Source organism: Caloenas nicobarica, chromosome 17, assembly GCF_036013445.1.
Source record: "Caloenas nicobarica isolate bCalNic1 chromosome 17, bCalNic1.hap1, whole genome shotgun sequence".
NCBI classification, from domain to species: domain Eukaryota; kingdom Metazoa; phylum Chordata; class Aves; order Columbiformes; family Columbidae; genus Caloenas; species Caloenas nicobarica.
The window spans coordinates 10,493,718-10,519,849 of record NC_088261.1 but is presented as its reverse complement, the minus strand read 5'-3'; the positions used below and the strand labels follow the sequence as shown (position 1 = coordinate 10,519,849).

Here is a 26,132-nt window from a genome sequence, read left to right as displayed (position 1 = left end):
GCGGACACGGGGAGCAGGGGTGGCACTGGGGGGAGGAGGAGGGGATCCCCGTGCAGGGAGGTGACACGCCGGGCTGGGCGGATCCAGGGCAGGAGGATCTGCACGCAGCCCGGCCTCAAGGACAGGCCTGGTCTGGTGCAGCCGCCTCAGCACGGAGAGAAGCTGGCGTGCAGCCCCCACTTGCACGGAGGAGGTGAAGGGGGGCCGAAAAAAGCAGCACTTACGAAGCAGTTGAGCATGGAGCAGGAGACGCGGCCGGGCAGAGTCATATTCATTTCCCAAGGCGGCAGCTGGGCCGGGCAGGCACAAGCAGCATCTCCTTGCCCCGGGTCCCTGCTGCTGGCGGCAGCGGATCCACGGCCAGCGCGCTGGGCCGGCTGCAGCCCCCGCGCTCCGCCGGGCCCGGCAAGGGCAGGAGCATCCCCGGCGCCCCGGCAGGTGCCCAGCGCTGCCGGCTGCCGCTGACAATGGCGGGGGGGCGGGCGGGGGCCGGGCAGGCTCCTCCTCCCTCCCGAGGCCGCCGAGCTCGGCTCTGCCATGAGTGTCTCCCTAACAGAAAATGGAGAGAGCGACAGAGGGATCTCCCCGCCTCCCCAGCTCCCGGCCCCGTGCGCAGAGCCAGCGCGGTGCCCACGGGCGCACGGCAGCGACACATCCCCTGCCCCACCAGCTGCCGGGGGATCCTGTCCGGCTCGCCGGGAGCCGCCGGCCTAACCTGCGGCATGTCTCCCGCCAGCACCTGCCTCGTGTCGCACCCATGGCGGGAGCGCCAGGAACAATAGCGGCGGGGAGGCCTTGTCCCCGGCACGAGCCCTGCGCCCCGGCTGACCCTTTGGGATGCTCGGCCAGGAGCCACCCGCCGCAAACCTTTCCCTGCGACCCTCCCGCCGGCCTCTGCCTGGGCAGGGAGGGAGGACAAAGGGCTGCGCTGCTCGCTCCTCAGTGCTGGATGCTCCCAAGCCTTTAAGTCCTCCCACCCAGGGGCTGCTGTGCGTGCACAGAGCAGCTGGATGTGTCTGGAACCCACCAGCACCCGTGTGCCCGAGCTTGGTCCTTGGTGGGGACAAGGCTCCCCGGGGCCACCGCCTCCCTCACCTGACCGCCTGGACAGTTCACTCCGCAGTGTCACCAGCTCATCATAAGAAGGACATAGAAATACTGGAGAGAGTGCAGAGGAGGGAACAAAGCTGGTGAGGGGCTGGAGCACAAGTGTGATGGGAGCGGCTGAGGGAGCTGGGGGTTCAGCTGGAGAACAGGAGCTGAGGGGAGACCTTCTGATCTCTGAACTGCCTGAAAGGAGCTTGGAGCCAGGGGGGGTCGGGCTCTGCTCCCCAGGAACAAGCGCCAGGACCAGAGGAAACGGCCTCAAGTTGCACCAGGGGAGGTTGAGTTTGGATCTGGGGAACAATTTCTTCCCCCAAGGGCTGTGGGGCATTGGAACAGGCTGCCCAGGGCAGTGGTGGAGTCACCATCCCTGGAGGGGTTGGACAGACGGAGATGAGGTTCTCAGGGACATGGGGCAGTGCCAGGGGTGGGTTATGGTTGGAGTCCACGATCTGGAGGGTCTTTTCCAACCAAAATAGTTCTATGATTCTAACTCCAGTATAGCGATGCCTGCAGACATGGGGGAAATGCCTGGGGCGCAGGGAGCGCTGCAGGTTGAACACCCAGGAGCTGACTTCTGCTTTCTGTTGTTCGGCAAGTCCAGGAGCAAACCCCAAACCCCCCAGGTCACAGCCTGTGCCAGAGGCCACAGGCCAGCAGCCTCCCGGCAATGCCATCTCCAGTTCCAGCGCCAGCTGCTGCTCTGCCCTCCAACTCCCACCACTCAGCCCGAGTGAGAATCTCTTTCTTAAAATGAAAAATTAAACCTCAGCCTTCATTTATCCTCCAAGGCCCAGGCCCAACTAATTTTGCTCAAATTACATCAGCTTTTTTGCTCCTGGACCATCCAAACACAGCATGGCCTGTAGGCATTAAGGTCCTTTTCAACATGGTTGCCCCACAGCCAGCACTACCCAGCAACACCAACAGCATCCCAAAAGGTTTTTCTGAAGTCAGATAAAAGATTCAGGCATTTCTCCACAAAATCATTAAGGGTTAGATTATTCTGAGCTGCTTCAACCAATGGACAAGCTTTGCAACGCCCGGGCCTGTTGTCCCCTGTCACTGCAGGGCAGCAGTGCCCAGGCAAAGAGCCACTTAACGAACTCCCGTGCTGAGAAACCAGACACACAGAGCACTCCACAGGCCACAGCCACACACAATTCAGGATAAAAACCCCAGAAGAAAATGCGACCATGCCTGGAGATAAGCCATGAAATCCCATCACCACCTCGGCTCCATCCCTGTCCACCATTTCCACAGTGCGCGGGGGGCAAACGTCAGGTATTGCCCAGCCTGGGGGACCCGACTCCAGCTGGCACCCACAAACCAAAACACATCTGCCTTACACACAAAGTCAACACACCGAGAACAGAGAGTTACGGACGAGGTTATGCACTTGTCCTGGCCAACCCTGGCGGCAGGAGAGGTACCTGCTCCCCACAGGTTCTTCTCTCGGTGAATGCCAGAGGTTTGCTGCGAAACCAGGGCAGCAAAAGGAACCTTTTATACTGAAAAGTGTAGCTATTAAAAAAAAAAGTAAAACTAATTTTTTTTTTTTTCCTGACATATCAGAAAAGCAACAAAGCGTGTCTTAGATAGACTCAGTACACATTGCTATTTAACATATTAATTGCATACAACACACCGCCAGCATATATAACATACAAACCCACGGACAAGGCAGGTAAGGGTTCTGCTCCAACCACAGCGAGATGTTTAGAACCAGCGTTCAGCTCAGGGCCTGGCATGGGGACTGTTGCCAGCTCGAGTTGCAGAAGGACCTTTATAACCCTAAGCTGCAGCTGTGCGGAGTTAAAAGGTTGCTCATCAGATCATCACTTTGAATTTCCAACCTAAGATGACCTGAACATCCAGAAATAGATGTTCTCCTATTTTAACTGAAATATTTTTGCACTTTTAGCATTAGAAAAAAGACCCACACATGGCTTAGAAACTTCCACACAAGAGCTGTGCCTGGTGCAGAGCGGACACAGACCTTGCCCTGAAGTTCAGCACCGTCTCAGAGGCTCACAGAATTAGAGGAACCAGATTCAAACTCCACCGCATTCACCCCTTCCTCCGATGTTTCACAGAGTACCTGCTCTCATTCCCGTGCCATCGACCAGACGGGGACAGGAGCGGTAGCAGCGAGGCCGCCTGCTGCCGGGCACGGGAACGCCGAGTGCTCACAGCCTGGTTTGGCTGGCAGAGCTGGAAGGAGCTCCTGAACGCCACCTCAGATGCCTCCTTGGCTGAACAGCTGGTATTTGCTCCTTATCACGAACCACCAGCAGACCGAACATGAAAGACAAGGTTATTTTCACAGAACTGGGCTCCTCTGAGTGTCGTGCATATGCACATTCATGCAGGGGCAGAGAGAAACCTCCCTCGTTTTCTCCCAACCACAACCACCCTAAAGGCCTCACATTCTTTGAGGAAAAGAAGAGGCGAATATAACATGGGCAGCATGTTCTTAAGACCAGTTTGCAGTAATTAACCCCTTCTCCTCCCACTCACAATGCACGCTGCTCATGCTCAGCAGCTCCCTCCCATGCTGCTCCTCCTACCCCTCCACACAAACAGTATACAACTTCTCGTGAAGGTCCCAGAAGGGATTTGGAGGCTCTGAGAAAGCACAGCGCTCCGCAAAAATACGGCTGGCACGTGAGGGACCATCCCGCAGCCTCCGAGGGAGACGATATTCCCCATGGAGATGTGCCGGCACGCACCAGGAGCCCAGCCCGCAGCACAGGGTCCACACCTGGACTGACACGTCCAGGGAATCACACCAGGAGCACAGGACAGGCACCATGATGGTGACACCGGGAGCATGGGACAGGCACCATGATGGTGACACCGGGAGCACGGGACACCCACCGTGATGGTGACATCGCTCTCCTGGCCTGGAGCTGGTCAACACCCTGAACTGCATCTTTTAGTCAGCGGCTGGTCCAGCTTTCCATGAGACACAGCCAGGGGGGTTCAACGAGCAGGTGCTGGCAGAGCCCGTCGCTTGCAGAAAGGTGGAAGCAGCAAAAGAGTGGGACAGGGGAAACTGGTCCAGTCTACTGCAGGGAGGTGCCAGCACCAGCACAGGTGTGCCCTTCCCAACCCTGACATATCTTTATCCTCCATTTCTTCTTGGCATCACCAATAAGATTACTGTGAGCACTCTCTTGTTAGGCAGAGGGCACCACTTCTACCCCTTCTAGATATTAAGGGTGAACTTTTCATCACCACAGCATCACCCTGCAGACAGAGAGGAGGGAACACAAGGGGCTATGGCGATGGGTGGCAGAGATCTGAACCCACAGCCCTGTCCCTGGTAGCTCGTACAGCATACAAGCTGCCCCGATCTGCCTCAGCTGGAGGAAAACCACAGGAAACCCGGCAGGAGGCGGCGACTTCCATGACAGGTGCTGCCAGGACATCAGTCAAATCAACAGGAGCCAGCACAGCTCTGCCCGACAGCCTGGGGCTCCTGCGGTCACCGAGCCCCGCCGGCAGCAGAGGCGTTATCAGGTGCTCTAGTGTATCTGTCCAGGTCTGAATATTTGTCATGAAGATCAAGGTAGGACCTGGTTATCAAGATCTTTTAACAGGCAAGGAATGGAAGGGAGAGACTTGTATCATTTATCTTATCCTAAAAGTTAAAATTTATCCTCCTGCTTAGCAGATACCTACTCCACGGTGAGGTGACCTGCACTCAGACACGTATTTCTATTTCTCTCCACTACCTATGCAGGGGAGCTACAGAAGGTGACGCGAGAGCTGACTAGTTGTGCTCAACAGAACTTCTTGTGCTGCCTTCTCTACCTTTGTTGCACAACAGCATCTTTGTTTCAGGTCCCTCTACAAAAATAGTTTGGTTCCTCAAAGCCTAAGGAGGTCCTTGGGTGAACTGGAGGGTTGCTGAGCCACTGAGGCGGCCTCCCAGAAATAAATCCCTGAACTTGTATGAAAGAAAAGTTAGTATTTTATACCCTGTAAATCAGGACTGGGACGGTGAGTGCCACCTTTTCATCTTTACAGGCCCACAGAAGAGGTTCTAGAACTGCAATACTGCATTTAAGATTTGCTCAGAAAGGTGCCCAGAGGTGAGGGCAAAACAGAAACATGAAGCAAGAAGCCTTTGAGAAGAGGGATGAAAGGATAGGAGTTGAGGGCTGTCGACTCCGTACACCAGCAAGAGGGGATGAGGGATGGCTGAGCTGCAAAACCCCACCCAGACGAACGGTCACGGACCCCTCCAAAGGGTATGAGCCATCGTGGAAATCCAGGTGTCCACAGCCGCAGTGTCCCCGGCAGTGAGAAAAGGGAACGCTGCCGGAGCTGCGGGGCGTGCGGCGAGAGCCGAGCCCGGAGCTGCCGGCAGAGCCGCAGAACCTCGCACCAACTTACCTGCCAGGTTAGTTTTAAGTAATGTATTGAGGGCATTAAGTTACGTAATTAATTAAGCTATGTATTAAGGACTTGGGGGTTCTGGTCAACAATGAGGTGACCCTTAGTCAGCTCTGTGCTCTTGTGGCCCAGGCGAATGGTACCTGGGGTGCACTAAGAAGAGTGTGACCAGCAGGTCGAGGGAGGTTGTTCCTCCCGCTCTGCTCTGCCCTGGTGAGGCCACATCTGCAGAACCGGGTCCAGTTCTGGGCTCCCCAGTTCAAGAAGGACAAGGAATTACTGGAGAGAGTCCAGCAGAGGGACACAGAGATGCTGAGGGGTCTGGAGCATCTTTGTGATGAGGAGAGACTGAGAGAGCTGGGGCTGTTGAGCTGCAGAAGAGAAGCTGAGAGGGATCTGATCAATGGGATCAATATCTCAGGGTGGGTGTCAGAGGATGGAGCAGACTCTGTTCAGTGGTGCCCAACGCCAGGGTGAGGGGCAGCGGGCACAGACTGAAACACAGGAGGCTCCACGTGAACATGAGGAGAAACTTGTTTGCTGGGAGGTGCCAGAGCCTGGAGCAGGCTGCCCAGAGCGGGTGTGGAGTCTCCTTCTCTGGAGACATTCAGACCCGCCTGGCCCGACCTGTGTGATCTGCTCTGGTGACCCTGCGTGAGCAGGGCTGGGCTGGGGATCTACAGAGGGCCCTGCGACCCAACCAGCCTGGGGTGCTGGGAAGGTGCTGGGTGCTCATTAGGACTTCATTAGCCAGAGTTAAGGATTAAACCACCACTACCCACTGCCTTCAAGGTCATATTCAGCAGCAGCTAGTCTTTGGGGAAGAAATGAGAAGAGTCGTACAATGAAAGCCAACCAAGCTCCTACCCAACGCTACACCAGGCATTTGTAGCAGCAGAAAGGGGAGAGCAGCTGGTGACACATCCAGAGTCGGGTGCTGCTGAGACGGGAGCAGCTTTCAGGCAGCATTGGTGCTGTGTCCTCTGACTGCAGAGCTCCTGGGGAATTACCAGAGCGCTCCACATGCCTGCGGGGAACGGGGCTTCCAGCCAACCCTCCCACCAGCTGCCTGGAGAAGTCCAGCCCCGAAGGGTTGGCAGAGAACCCTGCAGATGGTCCATCAAGCAGAACTCAGGTCCAGCCCTCCCTGCAGACCTGCCCTCAACCCAGCAGTCACGACCTTCCCGAGAGGCAGCAAAGGGACTCAGAGGAGGTTGTCAAGAGTTTGCAGCAGGTCCCCGCCTCCAACTGCTGACAGAAACTCCGAAGCAGGTGGAGGCAAGTGCTTATTCCTACAGCTCGCAATTATAAGTTTTTTTCTCTCCCTTGCCAAAGGAGACAAAAAGCTGATATTCTCTTCCTAAAACAGTGGGTGAGGAGGTGGGGGGTTTTCATTGATTCCCAAAAAGGAAAAAAAAAATTAAAAAACTACAAAGGAATCTCTTAATAATATATGAAAAACCCATAAACCCTTTTCAGAAGGTCCTTTGACACTGGAAAGTCATCTTCAGGTATGCATAAGGAGCAGAAGACCCTCTTGTCTAGAAGAGACCAAACCATCCACAGTTACAACTAAGGGTGGGCCAGGGCCAGGTCAGGATGAGTATCTGTTAAGACACAGGAAAGGAGCACAGCGAAAAGCAAAAGCTTCCATGTTTTAGTAAGTCCCCAGTTCCAGTCTATGCACCCCAAAGAGAATAAAGGTCCGGAGAGGGGTGACAAGGATTAGAGATGGCTTCTCTATAGAGAAGAATTTAGAAGACTAGAGCTCTTCAGATGCCCATTTGGAATGTGACAGATCTACAACCCCCAAAGGCCACGGAGATGCCCACGGGCAGCACCGCACTTCACCAATCTCAATACAAGAACTGGGGACCATCAACTGAAACAACATAGGGCAGGTTCAAAAACGAAGCAAGAGGGACTACCCTGCACAACCTGTGTTTCCTGGAGGGATTTTTGATGTATTTTCCATTTTTATTCACCCTTTTCTTTTTCGTTGATATCTGGATACATTTGCACCAGTCTCATCTCAGTCTCATACTGAGAAGTCATTGGGTCTTTTACAATCTGCCACCAGGGTAACATCAGTCTGAAGGGTCACACACTTTCCCAGATCACAACAAGGACAAACTTTCATCTCTCCACCCCACAGCAAGCTCCTCAACCTGAAGCTGTTCCGACTGAAAGCACAAGAGACCTTGAAGCCAAACCAGGGAGTATCAGGATAGGGACTACAGCAAAAATTGCTGCGTGCATAGCTACTGGAGCTGACAGTGCAATTAGTGCAGAGAGCACATTTCCTTTTCTATTCCAGTTGTTAACAGATCACACGGGGGACAATCCCACAGGAGACGTCACTATTTCCTTGAGCAGCCTGCCAGATTTTATTTTTATTTTCACACGTTTAACCTCATTTTCATGTCCTCAATTTGAATTTCCAGCCCTCTGACCGTCTCTGCTGTTCTCCTCTGCGCTCCTCCCGACACGACGACTCGTTCCTGGCAGCGGCGAGCGCGGAGCTGCTGCTGATCCCGCGTTGCTGCAGCAACACTCGGGCTCCGGCACCCACAGGTCTCCGTGTCGCCTGCAAAACCCTCTCAAACCACTGCCCTAACAACACCTGCAGCATATTTTTCAACATTCCTGGTCTCCGGCTTTCTTCCTCTCATCAGATCGCATGTATTTTGGGTTATTTCTTGCATCAGAGGCACTTGATCTGAGTTTATCAGCAATCTGGCTGGTCTGGCTGTGTTCCAGCCTTTCCAGATTCTTTTATATTGTATTTTTCTGCGACTAATTATCCTGAAAATTCTGCTACTTTGGTGGCACCAGAGCACGTTATTAACGTGGTGTTAAATCTTCATTGAGAGGTGACTGAGGAACAGAATGAGAAAGCTCAACATCAAGTTTTAAAGCAAAAAGAAATCAGTAAGCCACAAAACCTAAATAACTATGTCAGTAGTCCAAGGAGGCAGAAGAGGATTCCAGTCTTACTTTTTTCCTGGTATATTCCAATAAAAGATTTAAGGGTAAACCTGTCCTACCAACAGCATCTTGGCGACAGTAATAAAAGCTCTCTACACTATATTATTCTATATAATACATAATATAATATACGAGCACTCTTCTTTCCCATTCTCATATTTATTCTCATACATTTGGCAGCAGTACAAGATTTGGACACACAAGGAAAGCTGAAAACCACCCACAGAGGACAGAGACAGACTGGAGTATGTACTCACCATCCTCAGACACCGTTCAAAACCTCCTGGTTCAATCACAGCTCAGTCTCTTCTTGTTCTGCCACTGGTCTCACCTGCAGCAAACGAAAGATAAACCAGAGGAGAAGTTTAGATCAACAGAAATGATACTTCAGCATGAACACAGAGGGGAAAAAAGCAAGAGCCCAATGCTGTACTATCACTGCCAACCTCTGCTTAGTGCCCTTTCCAGGAGCTGCTGGAAATCAGATTCAGCATCGCAGAGCGACACCAAAGCCTCTTGGTCGGACACGATGCACAACACACCCAAAGGTACCAAAAACACCTCTGGGCAGCACCGGAGGGGGCTCAGGGAAGAAAGATTTGGTCATTACGGTTCAAGGACCTGAGGAGGATCCTTCTTCATATGAAACTCAGGTGCTTGTAGAAGATTGCTGGTGTCTTGGGGGGAAATCGCCTCTAAAAATCCCATTTCAGGTGCCCAGGAGGTGGCGCAGGATGCCAGAGCTCAAAGTGCCACGTGAAAACTCGCGGCCCCTTCTGCCAACTTCCCCCGTTAGCAGCGGGACTGGTCACAGGAGGCGTTTGAGAGGAGGGGAAAAGACAAGGAGCGAGATCTGAGCAAGGTCCTGCTCCGAGAAGAACCTTTCAACAGCACTGGATGGTCCCACAGGCAGATCCTGGGATGTCCATGAAGAGACCCTTCCTCGAGGTTCTGCCAAATCTCTCCGATATGGGATCATTTGATCACCAACATCTCTCACCTGTCCAAATTCCACTTTCTGCTCTGTCAGCCCCACATACACCAATTACACACAATTAAACCCTGTGGCTGGAAGGGGTCGGCAGCTCCATAGCTGCTCTGTGCACTCCTGTCCCCTTGCTGGGTGCACAAACAGCACAGAAATCTGCACACACGTGTCCCAGCATTTCTGTTCAAATAACAATGTTTTAAGTGGGGATGCTCGGTATTTAAGCTTGGCCTGAACGGCTTAGAGCGCATCAAGCAAACCTGATTTTTGCCAGTTACCAGCAGCCTGTAGGATGCCAGAGCTCCAGGATTCCTCAACGACTTTGGTAACTTTTGCTTCTATTTGGTGTAAAGTTTTTTCCTCCTTAGATGAAATACAAACGTCAACAAATCATAGAAGCACAGAACGGTTTGGGTTGGAAGGGAAACATCCACATCTTCTCTGGGCAGCCTGTCCCAGGGCCTCAGCACCCTCATGGGGAGGAATTTGTCCACAGAACCGCAGGCTGGTTGGGTTGCAGGGCCCTCTGCAGATCCCCAGCCCAGCCCTGCTCACGCAGGGTCACCAGAGCAGATCACACAGGTCGGGCCAGGCGGGTTTGAATGTCTCCAGAGAAGGAGACTCCACACCCGCTCTGGGCAGCCTGCTCCAGGCTCTGGCACCTCCCAGCAAACAAGTTTCTCCTCATGTTCACATGGAGCCTCCTGTGTTTCAGTCTGTGCCCGTTGCCCCTCACCCTGGCGTTGGGCACCACTGAACAGAGTCTGCTCCATCCTCTGACACCCACCCTGAGATATTGATCCCATTGATCAGATCCCTCTCAGCTTCTCTCCTGCAGCTCAACAGCCCCAGCTCTCTGTCTCTCCTCATCACAAAGATGCTCCAGACCCCTCAGCATCTCTGTGTCCCTCTGCTGGACTCTCTCCAGTAATTCCTTGTCCTTCTTGAGCTGGGGAGCCCAGAACTGGACCCAGAACTCCAGATGGGGCCTCATATCTGTTCTAAATCCACCCTTTTTCAGTGGAATTCGAGAGCGTCTAAACATCCTGCACAACATACCCCAGCTGAGAATGACTCTTCCTTCCACCATCGTGGAACCAGGTCCAGCTACACAAACATTTCTGAATCCTTGCTCAAGGCTTCCTGCCCGCTCAGGGGTTTCCTCCGCAGCCCAGCATTAAGCAAAGTTTGACACCCACAGCTCAATGCCAGCACCAAGGAGTCTTTGAAATGTTACCTCCATCGCGAGTGAGCAGCACTGAGTCCTTCACCCGCCGCGCTCCCCCAGTGTCGTCAGGGAGGAATAACCACCCTCGTACTTCCAGGTCATTTCTCATGCCCTGCCACGCACTCGACGAGAAAAGACAGGAGAAAGGAATGGGAGTGCAGAAGGGATTGAAAACTTGTGCACTAAATGAACTTCCATTGAAAAGCAGATCACCCAGTTTCAGGAAAATATGAAAAAAACCCACAATGGGAATCAGCGTTTTTTCTAGGAAAAGAGAAAAAAAGCCAAATACTGCGATGCTTCAAACCCTTCAAACCCACATCCAGCCTTTTTTCAACTATCAAAGCCTTTTTTCCACTATTTGGCAAAATGACCACACAGATCAGGCTTCATATAGAGATAAATAAAATCTAGTAGCAGCTTACAAAGCCCCTCGAAAGAGTCGCTGCCTCTGGTGACTTACAAATTTGGTGAAAAGCACAGTTAGCAAGGGAAGTAAAATGTTTTGTTCACTAGTCTGAAGATACCTGAATTATTGGTCACACCGAGTGGCACACGAGTACTTTTCCTGCAGCACACTTTGTACCAACTCGTTCTATTGCTGCTAAAGGCCACTTCAGTTTCTCACTTCCTCCCTCCTAGGAGAAGTCGGTAATCGCTAGAAACTGTGATTCTCTTTGGCTACGTCAGGTTGGAGGATGCTCCTCCTCGCTCCCATCCCCCAGGCCAATCCTGGAAGCCCAGCAGGAACAAGGGGAAGCGGCTCGGCCGGGACTCCTGCAGCCGCTGAGCTCAGCGTGCAGGAATGCGGCCGCTCCTCTGCCCCAGAGCCGCCTGGGCCAGGGCAGCCATGGAGCTGAAGGGGCTCCTGAGGATTTATGGGGTGATACCACAAAAACCCAAGTGCTGCTTGTACCACCAAGGAAAGCCTTGGGCCTCCCAAGTTACACCTGGCCCAGCCCACCCGTCCGTGGGCACTGTCACTCCTGCGCTTGTGCAGCTCCACGTACTCCTCCGCTGGCAGCTCAAACACATCCCCCTGTCTCACAACATCGCAGAATGTCAGGGATTGGAAGGGACCTCGGAAGCTCATCCAGTGCAATCCCCCCGCCGGAGCAGGAACACCCAGATGAGGTTACACAGGAAGGTGTCCAGGCGGGTTGGAATGTCTGCAGAGAAGGAGACTCCACAACCTCCCTGGGCAGCCTGGGCCAGGCTCTGGCACCCTCACCATGAAGAAGTTTCTGCTCATATTTAAATGGAACCTCCCATGTTCCAGTTTGTACCCATTGCCCCTTGTCCTGTCACTGGTGGTCACCCAGAAGAGCCTGGCTCCATCCTCCTGACACTCCCCCTTTCCATATTGATCCCCATGAATGAGGTCACCCCTCAGTCTCCTCTTTTCCAGCTCCAGAGCCCCAGCTCCTCAGCCTTTCCTCACACGGGAGATGCTCCACTCCCTTCAGCATCTTCGTGGCTCTGCGCTGGACTCTCTCCAGCAGTTCCCTGTCCTTCTGGAACTGAGGGGCCCAGAACTGGACACAATATTCCAGATGTGGCCTCACCAGGGCAGAGTAGAGGGGCAGGAGAACCTCTCTGACCTACTGACCACCCCGCTTCTAATCCCCGCCCAGGTCCCATTGGCCTTCCTGGCCACAAGGGCCCAGTGCTGGCTCATGCTCATCCTGCTGGCCCCCAGCTGTCACCCTCCTCCTTTCCAAAGCTGGCGTGTTCGACTGGCTCCCAGCTCTGCCACTGTGATTTCCAGCCCAGCGGTCAGTCCCCAGCCCCGGGAGGGAGGATGGCAGCTGCCACCCCGCACCGCTGCCAAACACGAGGTCGGCACCGACCACCTCTCCTCTGGAATCACACGTGGCTTTACAGCCGCTCAAGGAGTGGTTTCCCCCAAAATCCAGGTCAGAAGCTCTCCTAAAATCTCGGTCACGGGGGTTGCACTGCAGCTGGCCCCTGCTATGCGCAGCCAAGGCGGAGGCCGATGCTGCTGAGTTAAATGAAGAGGGGACCAGAGACAAAGACAAGATAAAAAAGGATGAAACTGGAGAAGAGATAAAAGAGCACAAAGCCCTTTCACGCATGGATGGGAAGCACAGCCCAGAGCCTCCTGCTGTTCTGCTGCTGAGCAGTCCCGGGCAGAGCACAGGGCTGGTGTCCTACTGCCCTGCGCACCGACACCAGCAGCGCCGGCCCCGCCGCCCAGCCCTGCCCGACGCACCCGGGCTGGGGAACCAGAGAAAATAACTCACTTCCCTCAAGCATTTTTACAGCCTGTATCCTACCCTGGAACTATTAGTCCCAGAGCCAAACCCTCAGATAATAAAGAAATGTCAGAGTTGAGAACACTCATAAAAATCTTAATTTGCTCTTCCCGTAGCCCTCTTGCCCGTGTGACTCACGGTGTTATTGCACACTTTGTTACACAACCGCCTGCTTTCCTCCAGGGATTTTTGCCTCTCTCAGTGTCAAACAGAACGGTGGAGACTGAAGCAGTGGCTGTGTTGAAACCTCTGCTCTTGTTTGCTGCAGGTGCTAAAGGAGACACGGGGGCTGCAGGAGTAGGACAGGACAGAGCTCTGTCCGCAGAGCTGGACCCACCGTCCTCCCTGGGGACGCTCGGCCACCACCTGAGCCAGACATTTCACAGCGGACCAGTGACTATTCTCCATTTTCTGGATCGCAGCCCTGGACGCAAACACCGGGTTGCCTCTCAGCTGCAAGACAAGTCAAGGTGCAATCTAAACTGTACGTGCGCCGGAAAACCCGACTGTCCAAGCAAACAACGAGGCTGTTGGAAATCAGAAGAAATGTTGACTCCCTCTCTGCCTCCCCACATCTCACAGAGGTGCCCTGAAAGCATATCGCTGCTTCACCTGTGTGTTTGCCAGAGCCCCACAGAACGGCTTGGGAAAAGCTTAACAGCCCTGCCTCGAGCACAGCTTAACAACAGCAAGCCAGGCTTAGGAAAAGGCTGAATAACAAGGAATGGCAAGGCCGCTCCTGCAATCCCCGGGGGGACGGGTGCCTGTCGGGGCACACAGGAGTATTTCACGCACACACGAAAGGTGGAAATGCAGCAGTCGCTCATTATGGCTCCCGGCCTCGTTAGCGCTGCTGTGTCGCGGTTTTCGGCGCACGCCCTGGGCGAGGTGGGTGGCCCCGCTGGCAGCGCTGCGCTTCCCGCTACCAGGCTGGGTTTTAATTGCATATAAAACTCGGCCAATTGTTTGCAGTTGGAGGGAAGCTCCTCGCACTTGGTGCCTGCCCCAGGCAAAGACTTTGTTTTAATTTCAGCTAAAATGGGAGAGTTAGTCCTGATGCACTTAGTGGGGAAAAACAAGCCCCGATATTAAACAGGAGATGTTAGAAGAAATAACCAGGAACCTTATTAGCCTATTTTGAAACCAAATGAAACAGAACAGCCATCTCAGACCGCTCAACTAATTAGAGGCTAAAAATATAATTGCCAGACCACATAGTTACATGCAAAGCAGATTGTACGGGACAGTCTTTGTTATTTTAAGCAAAATTACAGGTCTGAGGGCTGTTTCTAATGAATGCTGCTACCAGCTGGTCTTCCAAAAGAAAAAACTTTTACTGATGAATAACTATTAAAAGAAAAGATTGGGCTACCAGAGCTTGGGAATGTCACAGAAACTCCAGATGATGTTGACAAGTTGCGCAAGTATTCAGATTGCTCTGCAACGCTAAAGCAATTGTAATTTAACTGCATGCGGGTATAAGCAGAGCAAGGTACGAATCCAGAGATCCACAATTACCCACAAGATGAAGAGCTGCTGCTTTCCAGCTCATGTACCTTAGAAAACCCCAGAGCCACGTCCGTGAAAGCTGCTGGACAAGGAGCAGCAAAGAGTCTCCTGCAATAATATATAAAAGTAGGAAGTGGCAGAGGCAGCGAATCGATGGCATTTCTGTCAGCGGGGTTGTGGCTGTAACTGCCAAAGCTCAGACAGCAAGGTGGAAGCAGAAAGACAAAACCAATCTAGTGACACAAAGCAAAACAAGCTCACATATGCAGCTTAAAAAAAAAAAAAAGAAAAAAAAAAAGAAAAAACAGAGAGAGGAGACTTGCTCAGTATGTTGAAATATTTGTGCAAAGTATAGTGAGCTCTGGGCAACTCAGCTGACAAGGATATAACTTGATCCAATTCCTGGTAGATGAAGTTTCAGAGTTGGACAGATTCCATCAGGCTGATGAAAAAAGTTGGCTTTTTTACTACTTGGAGTGCTTCGACCAGATCAGATACTTATTTACGTGCAGGTTTGAATCCCCACAGGCTGCCCTGGGCACAGCCCCCTCCGGCTGCTCTCCCCGGGCTCGGGGTGACAGAGCACGAGAGTCGCCCCGCCTGGGAGGGCGAGAGACCTTCTCCCAGGGGATAACGCGTTCTCCGTCCCCAGTACCAGGGGATGGTCTCAGACCAACAAGCAGCACAGCATGGACATCACCTTGCTCGGCCCACAGCACAGACCCACGTCCTGCCCAAGAGCTGACCCACCCGGCTGAACCGCGGCTACCACGGCAGCTGGCATAGGGTAACAGCTCGTAAACCCTTCCCGGCCATCCAGTCTGAGTCGGTTCGTTATTAAAATGCCTGGAAAGTGCTTCCCTTCTTATTTAAAAGCCATCCAGACCTCTTTGGAAAGTCATTAGGCTCCTCTTGCATTCTACTCAGGAACACCCCAGGTTCAAACACGGTGATCGCAGCCAAGAGATGAGCCGAGGACACGGCAGCTCTTCGCAGGGCTGCAGAGAGCGGGGAAAGCTCCCGACTACACAGCACCATCCTACAGCAGAAATTCACCTTTTGGCCCTCAGAAACATCCCCAGGTTTGGCTAGTGCGTTGCTAGTCCTTGTGCACATTCTCAGTCCAAATTTACACAGGGCTGTCAGACACCGTCCTCCAAAACAGCAGCGTTACCGGTCACGGAGTCAGGCAGGTGACATGGGGACAGGTTATCCAGCCCTGCTTGCCCGAGAGCTGGGAATTGAGGAAAGAAAAACCAGCCTACGCATGTGCCAGCTGCAAAGGAGGGTGGTTAAATGTGTAGATAAGGTTACAGAGAACGCAGAGCGACAGGAGGACAGAAACCAGAGCCACGTCGGGAGAGCAGATTGCTAAAGACGTGCTGGAGGAGCTGCAGAGCAAGGGAGAAAATGGGCAAAGCCAGTTCAGGGAAGGGATTTCAGGAGCACAACTGCCACAGAGACAAACCTCCCAAATGGTGAAGGGGGTGGGAATAATCTGGAGGTTTTTCCAAGCTCAAGGGTTTTGCACCAGCAGTGCTAGTACAGCAGGCAAGGCAGGTTGAGGAGACAAGGGACCTCAGTCTGAGCAGACGGTGTACAGGAGACTTACCAGGAAAGCAGGGAAGAAAAAGAAAAAACTAAATAAATCAATCACAGGAGGTGAGCAGGAGCAAGAGAGAAACTACACAGCATGGGGAAGGATTCAAAGGCAGGAGAAAAATTGAGAATAAAGGAGAAGGAGAATGGTGTAATGGGGAGGGAGGGACAGCACAGGGTCAGAGGACAAACCAGAGAACTTGTGCCTGGTGCAGGGAAAGGAGAAGAGCGTGTGGGAAGTGCAGAGAAGGAAGAGGGGACGTTGATAAAGTGTTTTGCTTAATGCCTGACAAAAGCAAAGCTCCTGTTTAGTGAAGAGCAGACCCGACGCGAGCCTCGAGCCCGCGAGGCTGCAGACGGGCCCGGCGTGCAGCCATCGCTGCCGAGGTGAGAACCGACGGCAAGAGTTTTGGAGAAGTAAATACATGAGAGGAGAGATGGGCTGGAGGTTGCAGAACCTGGGAACAGAAACAGACGCTGAGGGCAGAGACAATGGTGGCACCAGGGGTCCCTGCTGGAGCTGAGGACCTGGGGCATGGGCAGTTTGGGGGTTTGTGCTGGTGACCGGTGCAGAAGTGAGGAGTGTGAGGGGGACGGGACAGGGAAAGCAGCAGCCATGGAAGGAAGGATGCAGGATTGTAGAAGAGAGTGTGGAGAGAGCTGGAGGGGGAAATGGGAAAATAAGACTAGAGTTCACGGGGAGGAAAATACCACCAGAATTGGAAAAATGCCTGACTTGCCAGGCTGGGCCAGAGATGTGCATATAGTAAAGACCTGCGACCCACCTCTGTGCTCCAGGCCCAGGGAACAGCTTAGCCTGGGGACACTATCAAAGCTGCCTAATAACTTTTTTTCCAAAACAGTGAATAAATGAGGAGGGGGAGATCTTTATGGTGCACCCAAGCTGCAGGACCACTTCTCCAGCACCATTGTGTCCCTCCCATCCTTTCCTCTGCCACATCTTGCTCAGCCAGGAGTCAGGAGAGGGGGATACACAGGAACAGAAAGCAGTTAACACTGTGTGCAAGACAGCAGCGCACGGGCAGACAGACCGACAGACTCCAGCCCAGAGGACACCTCCAGCAAGAAGGGTCCAGCAGTGCCACCCAGATGTCACCAAGGTGTGCGGGATTATGAGGGACAAGAAGAGAGCCCAGCGCTTTGCCAGACCCCCAATGAGCACTGCTATCCATCACCACCATGATTTTAAGCATAGTTAATTCCAGCAGCCTGCCTGCCAGCTGACTCCACTCTTTATGTTAATGACAGGGGAATCAGAGTTTCAAGGGGAAAGCAGTAACTGCGAAGGAAGCCCCACGGACCGCAGAGTAAAGATTGTTTATGTGTGTTACTCCAGACCATCTCCTTTCTCTTGCCAAGGCTGTGGCAGGGAAATAAATATCTTGTTCTGCAGGCAAAGCAGCCAAGGGGCTGGGGGCAGCCAGTGGCACCAGGTGGCAGCAGCAGACCAGGGATGCTCCCTTGGCAGGTCGGCCTCTGCCGCCTCCTCCTCGTCTTCCTAACAAACTGGCAGAGAACGGGGCTGGCAAGGGCTCTGCATGATGCCACATGCGCTGCCATCGCCAATTCATTTCCCATCACAGCCAGGGAGAAGCTGAGACACCAGCAGAAAGCAAGACAGTCCCCTCTTTCATTTCAATGACACAAGGACTAAGAGCCCCCACCATCCCCGCCCTCCGAGGCTTTCATCCCGAGCCGGCAGAGAAGGGATTCGAAGCCAACCAAGGCTCCAAGCTGAACTTCATAACCATCAGACTAACAGAGACAGGAAATATTTCCAAAGCCCCCTGTAACTCCAGCCCGTTGTTCTCCAGTTTTGTTTGCTTTTCTTAAAAAAAAAAAAAAAAAAAAAAGCAAAAAAGCAGCAGTTGGGACATCTCAAGTCACAATTAAGCCTTTATTCAACTACAAACAATTGCCTGGTCCCTGCCCAAAGCCCTGCAGATGGACCCAGCCCAGCTGCAGTCCTGGCTCCTGCTCCTCTCCCTGCATCCCAGAGGGACAAACGGACACTGGGCAGCCCCGTTCCCCCTCTCCAGACCAACCATGCGCAGACTTTAACTCAATCTCAGGAAGGAAGGAGCATCAGCTTTAAGGAAACTGTGCCTGCGCTGCTGAGGTCACATCCCAAGTCTCCTGGCTGGAAAAGAGCTGTCTAAACCGGTCTCTGTGCAAACACTTATTTCTTCGTACGCACCAGGAGAATTCACCTTTTAATTCCCGTCAACTCGTGCAGTCTTTGACAGCCACGGTTTTCTTTGAAAGCCAGTCTTTGTGACTGCAGGAAAAAAAAAAGCCTGAAGTATGTGACCCAAATGCACCAGAAGGCTCAGAAATCAGAAGACAAAGCCCTGAAGCGTGTTGCACCCCCCTCCACACCAGTCCGACTTTCCCAAGCTGAGCTCACAGTTCCTCAGAGCACCCAGCTGCAAGATGCTCATACTCACCATTTGGGCACTTCGAAATAATTTTAACTTAACAGCAGCAACACAACTTCAGCCCAGTTGCTATTATTACAAATATAACTCCTATTACTCTTTTACACAGGTGTGTAAACATACTCATCCGGTATTATTTTAGAAGCCCTAAGGTTTCTAAGGCATCAGCCAGAGGACAGGATTGATGAGGGAACGATACCCCTCGGGGTAAAGGCAACTGGAAGCCAGGCAGGACAGCTCTGGCATCCAAACTGGTACTAAACTGGTACCTGCAAACACTTGAATCCGCCGCAGGATTCAACAGAAACAGTGCCTGAAAGAAAAAACGATATTGCTGTTATTCCAGGAGACGACATGCCCCGGATGGTCCTGCAAAACAACTGGGTTTGGCAGCCCCGAGACGGCCATGTGTCCAGCTCGGCTGCATCTCCTCAGCGCCAAAACCTCCGGGCTTGTTCCGCATGTGGTGCTGACCAGAGGTGGAACCCAGGCCAGAGCCCATGTACCATCATTATTTGTAGCCAAAATTTCCAGACCTTGTTTTCTTCAGGGGTAGTTTCTTTCCATGGGATAAAATGAAGCATTTTTTAGTTACCCCCATAAACATGTACATGGAAAAGCTACAGCTGAAACTAGAGCAGGTCTGAGAGGACAAGAGAGCATTGAGATTTCTTCTCCGACTCACTCAAACCAAGCCCAGTTTCCCCAGTAGCCTCCCCACAAACAGCAGAGGAGGATCCTGCACCAGGGTCTGACAGCAACATCCAACCGCTAGAGACGTGCTGGGAACACACGGCTCCGCCGAACACTCCTCCTGCTCCTGCTGGAAACCCAGCTCCTCTCTAAAACGCGCAATAATTGCACCATTATCAAATTAAGTACACAACTCCACCTTCACAGGAAGGACACTCTAAACCAGAGCAACAAACATCTGCTCGGGGTTTCTACCATCAAGCCGCAGGAAGACGGATGACCACAAGATGAGAGGAAAACCCTTAGGAGTTGTTATTAATATGTTAAGAGCTCACTTTCGATTATGTGTTCGGCTTGAAATCTCTCATTTTTTTGCTAAGCACGGTCACCCAGCAGTCAAACCCGCCAGCGCAAGCAAACGCCGGGTTTGTGGGCAGCTTTTCTGATGGGGGGTTCTGCCGACAGCCTGGACATCCTGCCCGTGTCACCGGAGGGGAGCTCCGCATTGTCACCGCTGCTCTTCCCAGCCGTGAACTCAGAAACCTGCACCTCATGGCGCTTTTTCTGGGGTGGTATCACACTGCTCCCTCCCAACACCAAGCAATACCTAACCCGGCCTTTAGCAATTCCCCTTTCCCCAAATCTCTTGTTCAAGATGGTTAAACTAGAGCCTCTGGTCTTTAATATCTATCTGGAGCCTTTAAAAATCTTGTGCAATTTAGCAGCAGAAAAATCAAGGGAAATCCACCTTGCATACTGACCTGCTTCTCTTAATAAACTCACCTCAAATGACATGGGCAGGACAGCAAGCTCAGGTGAGCTTAACTGCCCCCACGCCTGCTCTCTGCCACGAGCTTAACTGCTTCTAAAACCAGTGCTGCCCGTGACAGCCCCTCTTAGAAAGGGAAATCCCCAGGCAATCAATAAAAGGAAAGAGAAGGCAATTCGATATATATAGCAAGTCCCCTGCTTATCAAGCCATAAGAGCCACACAAATCCCCAGGCGCTGTCCCTGCCCCGCTGGCAGCTCCCCCGGGACAGGGCCGAGGACACCACAGAACACACTCGGTGCTGAAAGGAGCCCCAGGATTTATACTCATCTGCTGCAACTCACACTAATTGTTCTAGCGCTAGGAGCAGAGTCTGGGATTTCTTACCTTAAAGAACTGATTGTATTAAAACTCATTAAGGATCAAATTCTTGCCTCAAAAAGGTTTAGGATAAAAATGAAATGCAGCAGACATTATATCCAAACACAAAGACAAATTTCAGGAGGCAAGGGGATTTTTACAATTTTTGCTCAAATATGAGACAGCCAATTTCTCCCATTGCTGACAAGCACAGATGAAATCCCACGGCTGCCGATACCAGCAGCAGATCTATCGACAATTTCAGCTGTGACCAGATCTTCCCCAGCATTGTGTATGAATTTCAGCACGTGCGCCGCAGCACGAGCCAGCACCCAGGGCTGCTGCACAACCGCTCCGCTGCTGGCGGTGATGGAGATCGGGCAGAGCGGAAAGCTGTGTCTTGGAAATTAAGCACTCGAGGAGGCGTCCTGCTTCCCATCTTCTGTAAAAACCCTTTCCCTGTGATTTTTGGGGGGCGGGAGAAGCAGGAGCGGCTGCCGAGCAACCCGCGGCATGAGTGCACTGGGATCCTCAGGGAACTCCAACAGTTGAACCGGCTGCTCGTTCCAGCTTCAATTTTGACTGCGCCGTCATTAGTAAAACACGCTGAAAATGTGACTTCCTCTGCTACAAGACCTATCGAACCTTTCCTGAGAAGTCTAAGTAACTTCCTCTTGTATTTCAATAAAAAGAACGCAAGCCCACAGGCGGAACAGTTCCTCTCGTACTTCTGCAAATTCCTCGAGTAGAAACACCTACTGAAGAAGGAAAGATGCAGTAAAAGAGAGAGAAAGGAAGAGAGGTAGGGAGGGAGTTCTCACTTTTCATCAAGTCTGCTTTATTATAAAACAGAACTGTTAGTCTGCTTCACAGGACAAAGCCACTTTTGCTTCCTCTTTTGCCTCATCTAGCAACGGCAATGAAAGCTCTGCACGCTGTTTCCTAATGAGATCTGCACAGAATCTCTGCATTCAACACTTCTATATTGAAAAATAATCTCCATTTACTTGCCCTGCTGAACAAAACAGGCTCTGTCTAGGATCATCTTATCCAGCATCCAAAGGTGCTTGGCAACCCTCTTTCCAATAGAAACGCAGAGAGGAGGCAGTGGAGAGGTATCATCTGCCTGGGGGGGACATGCAGAGTGCACACAACCACAGAACCCCAGGCTGGTTGGGTTGCAGGGCCCTCTGCAGATCCCCAGCCCAGCCCTGCTCACGCAGGGTCACCAGAGCAGATCACACAGGTCGGGCCAGGCGGGTTTGAATGTCTCCAGAGAAGGAGACTCCACACCCGCTCTGGGCAGCCTGCTCCAGGCTCTGGCACCTCCCAGCAAACAAGTTTCTCCTCATGTTCACATGGAGCCTCCTGTGTTTCAGTCTGTGCCCGCTGCCCCTCACCCTGGCGTTGGGCACCACTGAACAGAGTCTGCTCCATCCTCTGACACCCACCCTGAGATATTGATCCCATTGATCAGATCCCTCTCAGCTTCTCTCCTGCAGCTCAACAGCCCCAGCTCTCTCAGTCTCTCCTCATCACAAAGATGCTCCAGACCCCTCAGCATCTCTGTGTCCCTCTGCTGGACTCTCTCCAGCAATTCCTTGTCCTTCTTGAACTGGGGAGCCCAGAACTGGACCCAGAACTCCAGACACGGCCTCACCAGGTCAGAGCAGAGGGGGAGGAAAAAACTCCCTCAACCTGCTGGTCACACTCTTCTTAATGCAGCCCAGATACCGTTGGCCTGGGCCACAAGAGCACAGAGCTGACTAATGGTCACCCTGTTGTGGACCAGCAGACTGAATGTATTAACTTTTACAGAAAGGGGAAAGAGCAAAGACCAGAGTAGCTAAGAAATGCCAGTCCCAGGCAGCTCAAAGGACAGGAGGGAGGGGGATGAGGCGCTCGCTGGCACATTCCAGCTCTGGCATCTGTTCCCCCTGCGGATCTGCCTCCCGGCCGCGCTGGCTGCCTGCCGGTACCGCGGCATTCCCGGTACCGCGGCATTCCCTCGGCAGCTGCCTGCAATCCGTCTGCAGGCCCTAGAACGACCACAGCCCCTCGGATGCTGGAAGCTGCCAGCTCTCCTAACGGAAAGAGTCAGTGGTGTGAGTCAGTCACAAGCACAAGAAAGGACATCACCAATTCTGCAGACAAAAGCACGGCTGTTCATTCATTTCTTCTGATCGTTTATTTGTCTTGAAGCACTGCAGGGGCTTCCCCGCAGGCCCAGCTCCTCACTAAGTCCATCAAATCTCAGCCTGAGGCAACTCTGTTCATTATCGCATCCTGCACCAAGTCTCACCCCTCACCTTCAGCAAGCAGAAAAGCTGCTCCCCAGCACGGTTCTTCACGCTTCCAACCTACCGGGCTACAAAAAGCAACCGTCTGCTCTTCTAGGGTCAGCACCCTGATAGCTCACAGTATCACAAACATCATAGAGGAACACGGAGTCAACATATTGCTTAATGTTTAAAGCAAAAGACGAATTTTGCCTGGGTCACCTCTCCGAATGCCGCTGCCCCCCCACAGCTCCCACGCGTTCTCACCAGGCACTGCAGACGCCCACTCGAAGGATCGAACTGCCAGGCTGAGGAACAGAAATGAAGCTGTCACAGCCGTTGGGCCAACAGCAGCAGGAGGATCAGAGCAAAGCTGCCGCAGCAACAGCCCTGAGGTGCCGCTGCCCCCGGGCACAGCAGCACTTGACACTGCCCTACAAGATGGTGCAACCTGGCAAAGCTACAGGGAAAGTCTGGGACTTGCTCTTAGGTCCCCTCGGGGATTTCTGCACAAACATCCAACGGCTGGGAGTCTCCCACCGCAGCCGCTTCCCTTACCACAGGACTTCAAACAAAAAGATTGTGTGTTCTGGCTGTTATGTTCCCTTTAGTTATGAGGGCCACTACAATAACGCACCAGAGGTTCAAAACTCCCTGGAAAATAGGGACTTCACAGCCTAAACCAGCACTTCTCCTTTGAAATCAAGGTACTTTCTCTTCCCATAGGTGGTTAAATCCCAACACGAAAATATATTTTTCACCTGAGTTAGATGCAACAAGAGCCTGTGCAGGGCAGCAGCGTGGGAGCTGGAGTGGGAATGGAGAAGATATACAGCACCGAGTTATCCTGGGGATGGCAAAACTCCCTTAATCAAGCAGTAAAATTACTTTATAAAGACTTTGTACCAACACGAGCTCTGGTACCAACCCGAGCCGAGCAGAATCAGAGCTGGCATCAGCACCAAAATTCACTTGGTTAACGGACCATCAGCTCAGCCAGGCTACATCGTCTCTGCCAAGAGCCACCGCTGCCCTCAGCTCTGTCCCCTCCCCGGACACGGCATTGTCCCCTTTCCTGCAAAAGGGACAGAAGCAGCACACAGAGCCCCAGCACCGTGTGGAAACCAGGGCCACAGACAGAGCAGTTCCCTTGCTGCAAGCAAAACAAGATTTGTCTTTGTCCAGACACCCTCCCTCTCTGTCCACAGCTACTCGCTGGGTTTGCAGACATATCCATGGCCTCTGGATATCCCCAGAGAAGGTGAGCAGAAACGGGGGCAGCTTTCCTTTCCTGGAGTAGTTAACTCTTGTCAGCTGCTTGTAAAGGGCGTGGATATGAAAAATGTGAGCCAGCAGGTCCCCTGACAGAGACATATGAAGTGCTGGCACTTTCTAGAAGCAGAAGATCTCCCTTCCATAGCAGGCAGAACAGCCTTGTGCAGGTCACAGAGGTGTTTGCAGAGGACTGAGAGAAACCGGGCACATTGTCCAGAAGCACAAAAGATTCAAATACACAGAAAGAAAAGTTGATATCCAAGAAAAAGGAGAGCGAGTTAATTGCCCTGCAGGGATCCCAGTCTGACCCATGGGGACTGCAGGGACATGGCTGCCCAGGGCAGGCAGATCCTCGTCACTGCAGAACCCAGCAGCAGTTCTCCGTGTCACGAGGACCTCAGCTTTAAAAAAAAAAAACAACAAAAAAAAACACCCAAAAAAACCAACCACAAAAAAGCAGCATTGAACTACAGCATCAAAGGAAATAACTCCCACATGCAGAGGACATAAAAGTATCAGGCTGTGACAAACCCTGGAGTCACAGCACTCGTCACACTGCAGGAGCATCAGAGAGGGAACGAGGGGCCGACAAGGGCCCAGACCCACCCAGGAGCGCAGGAAAGCTGACAACAGCACTCCAAAAGCTTCGACAAGAACTGTACTTTGGCACAGCCAGAGGGAAAATGTAACACTCCGAGTCACTGGTAACGTAGAGCTGACACAGCATCTTCAGCAGTATGTAAAGCATCTTAAAAAAAAAAAAAAATCTCTCTGATCCTTCCAGAGGAGCTCACCAAACCCCTCTTTGCTGTGCATCTTCCCACCAACCCCCCAAAACACATTAAGCCGTTTTTCCCCCACGCAACCACGGCCTCTGCCCCACCACATACGGGCTGATCTGTTTCACATCTGCCTTCAGCTTCCCCAGGCTTTGTGCCTCCAGAGATTCACTTCCACTTACCCAAGTCTGACCTTCAGGGCAGCGCAGGCTTTTTAAGTTTGCACCCAGCTGCCACGGGCTTGCTCCAAAGTTTTCAGCAAGATGAGAGCATTTTAGCCTCTAGGAAATTCAGTCTGGCATTAGAGAAGGAAGACAGAAGCGTCTTGGGCACCAGGGCAGCTGCAGCGGTGACGTGGTGGGCGGCAGGACGGGGGCTGTGCAGTCTGGCCAGAAAGCAGAAGCAAGTACGAGCCTAAATGATGCTGACGGGCGAGAAGCAATGACGCTGGGACTCCCTACATCCTCCTAAACCTCCACCCAAACCCCCGGGGTCAGGCCGATGCCAGCACGAGAGCCGTGCTGCAGGGAGCACTGGCACCGCCCCGGCCATGCTCTCCCCAAGCACCCTCAGTGGGATGTTCCCAAAACTGCATGTGACTCCAAAACCAGATACTAAACAGGACAACACCTCCTCTCCTTCGCATTAAAATAGGGACACACAGATCCGCTGGGCTCTGGTGGTACTGGGTGCTACGTGCCAGTCACGCTCCAGCAATAAATTGCACTTCTGCCGGTTACTTTGTAAGATTTAAAAAAAAAAAAAAAAATTACTGTGAATCCAGGCAGTACAGTAGAAATAACAGAGGCAACTGAATAGATTTATGCTGGATTGCCACAAGGCACCCATCCACTCAGAGAAAGCTGGCTACTTCAACAAGTTTCTAGAATAAAACAGAACAACAAAACCCTGTGAAGCTTCCAGAAGGAACAATGCAAACTGCAGCCCGCAGTTTCAGCAGAGCCCAGCACAGAAAGACTGGCAGAGTCCAAGCAATTGAACGGCCTGTGAAGTAGAAATGCTTTGAGGGTCCTTACCATGCAGCTCTCACTCACACAGTACCATGTCCAAGCACGTTCTGCCAGAGCAAACAATTCCACAATTTCATTTTGCAACAAACTGGTCAGGTTGGAAAAGGAACAATGACTCCGCTTTCCAGCCATGAAATGGAAGCAAGCAGAGCTCCAGAGAATACCCTGCCACGAATGTGGGCTTAAGTTCAGATACAAGACTTTGCCCCCGTGAAGATAAGTTGCGAGCCATGTCTACCTGTGTCTCTGCTGCCAGGACGGACTCCTCCAGAGAGAGGTGGAGCTGACGGCGCTGAGCAACCTCAGCAAGTCACCGGATTTGGCTTTTTGCTACATCTCAGACAGCGGTGCCCACCATATCGCTTGTACTTTGCTATCACAGCAGTCCCA

The 26,132-nt window shown here is 52.5% G+C and overlaps 1 protein-coding gene across 1 annotated transcript in view; it reads right to left on the bottom strand.

Moving 5' to 3' along the window:
* The window catches only part of MTMR4 (myotubularin related protein 4), a 60,020-nt gene that overhangs the window by 29,385 nt on the left and 4,503 nt on the right, over positions 1-26,132 (bottom strand). The window contains exon 2 of the mRNA XM_065647347.1: positions 8,754-8,827. Within this exon, the coding sequence (XP_065503419.1) occupies positions 8,754-8,756 (3 nt within the window). The 5' untranslated portion in view covers positions 8,757-8,827. The remainder of the gene's footprint in view (positions 1-8,753; positions 8,828-26,132) is intronic.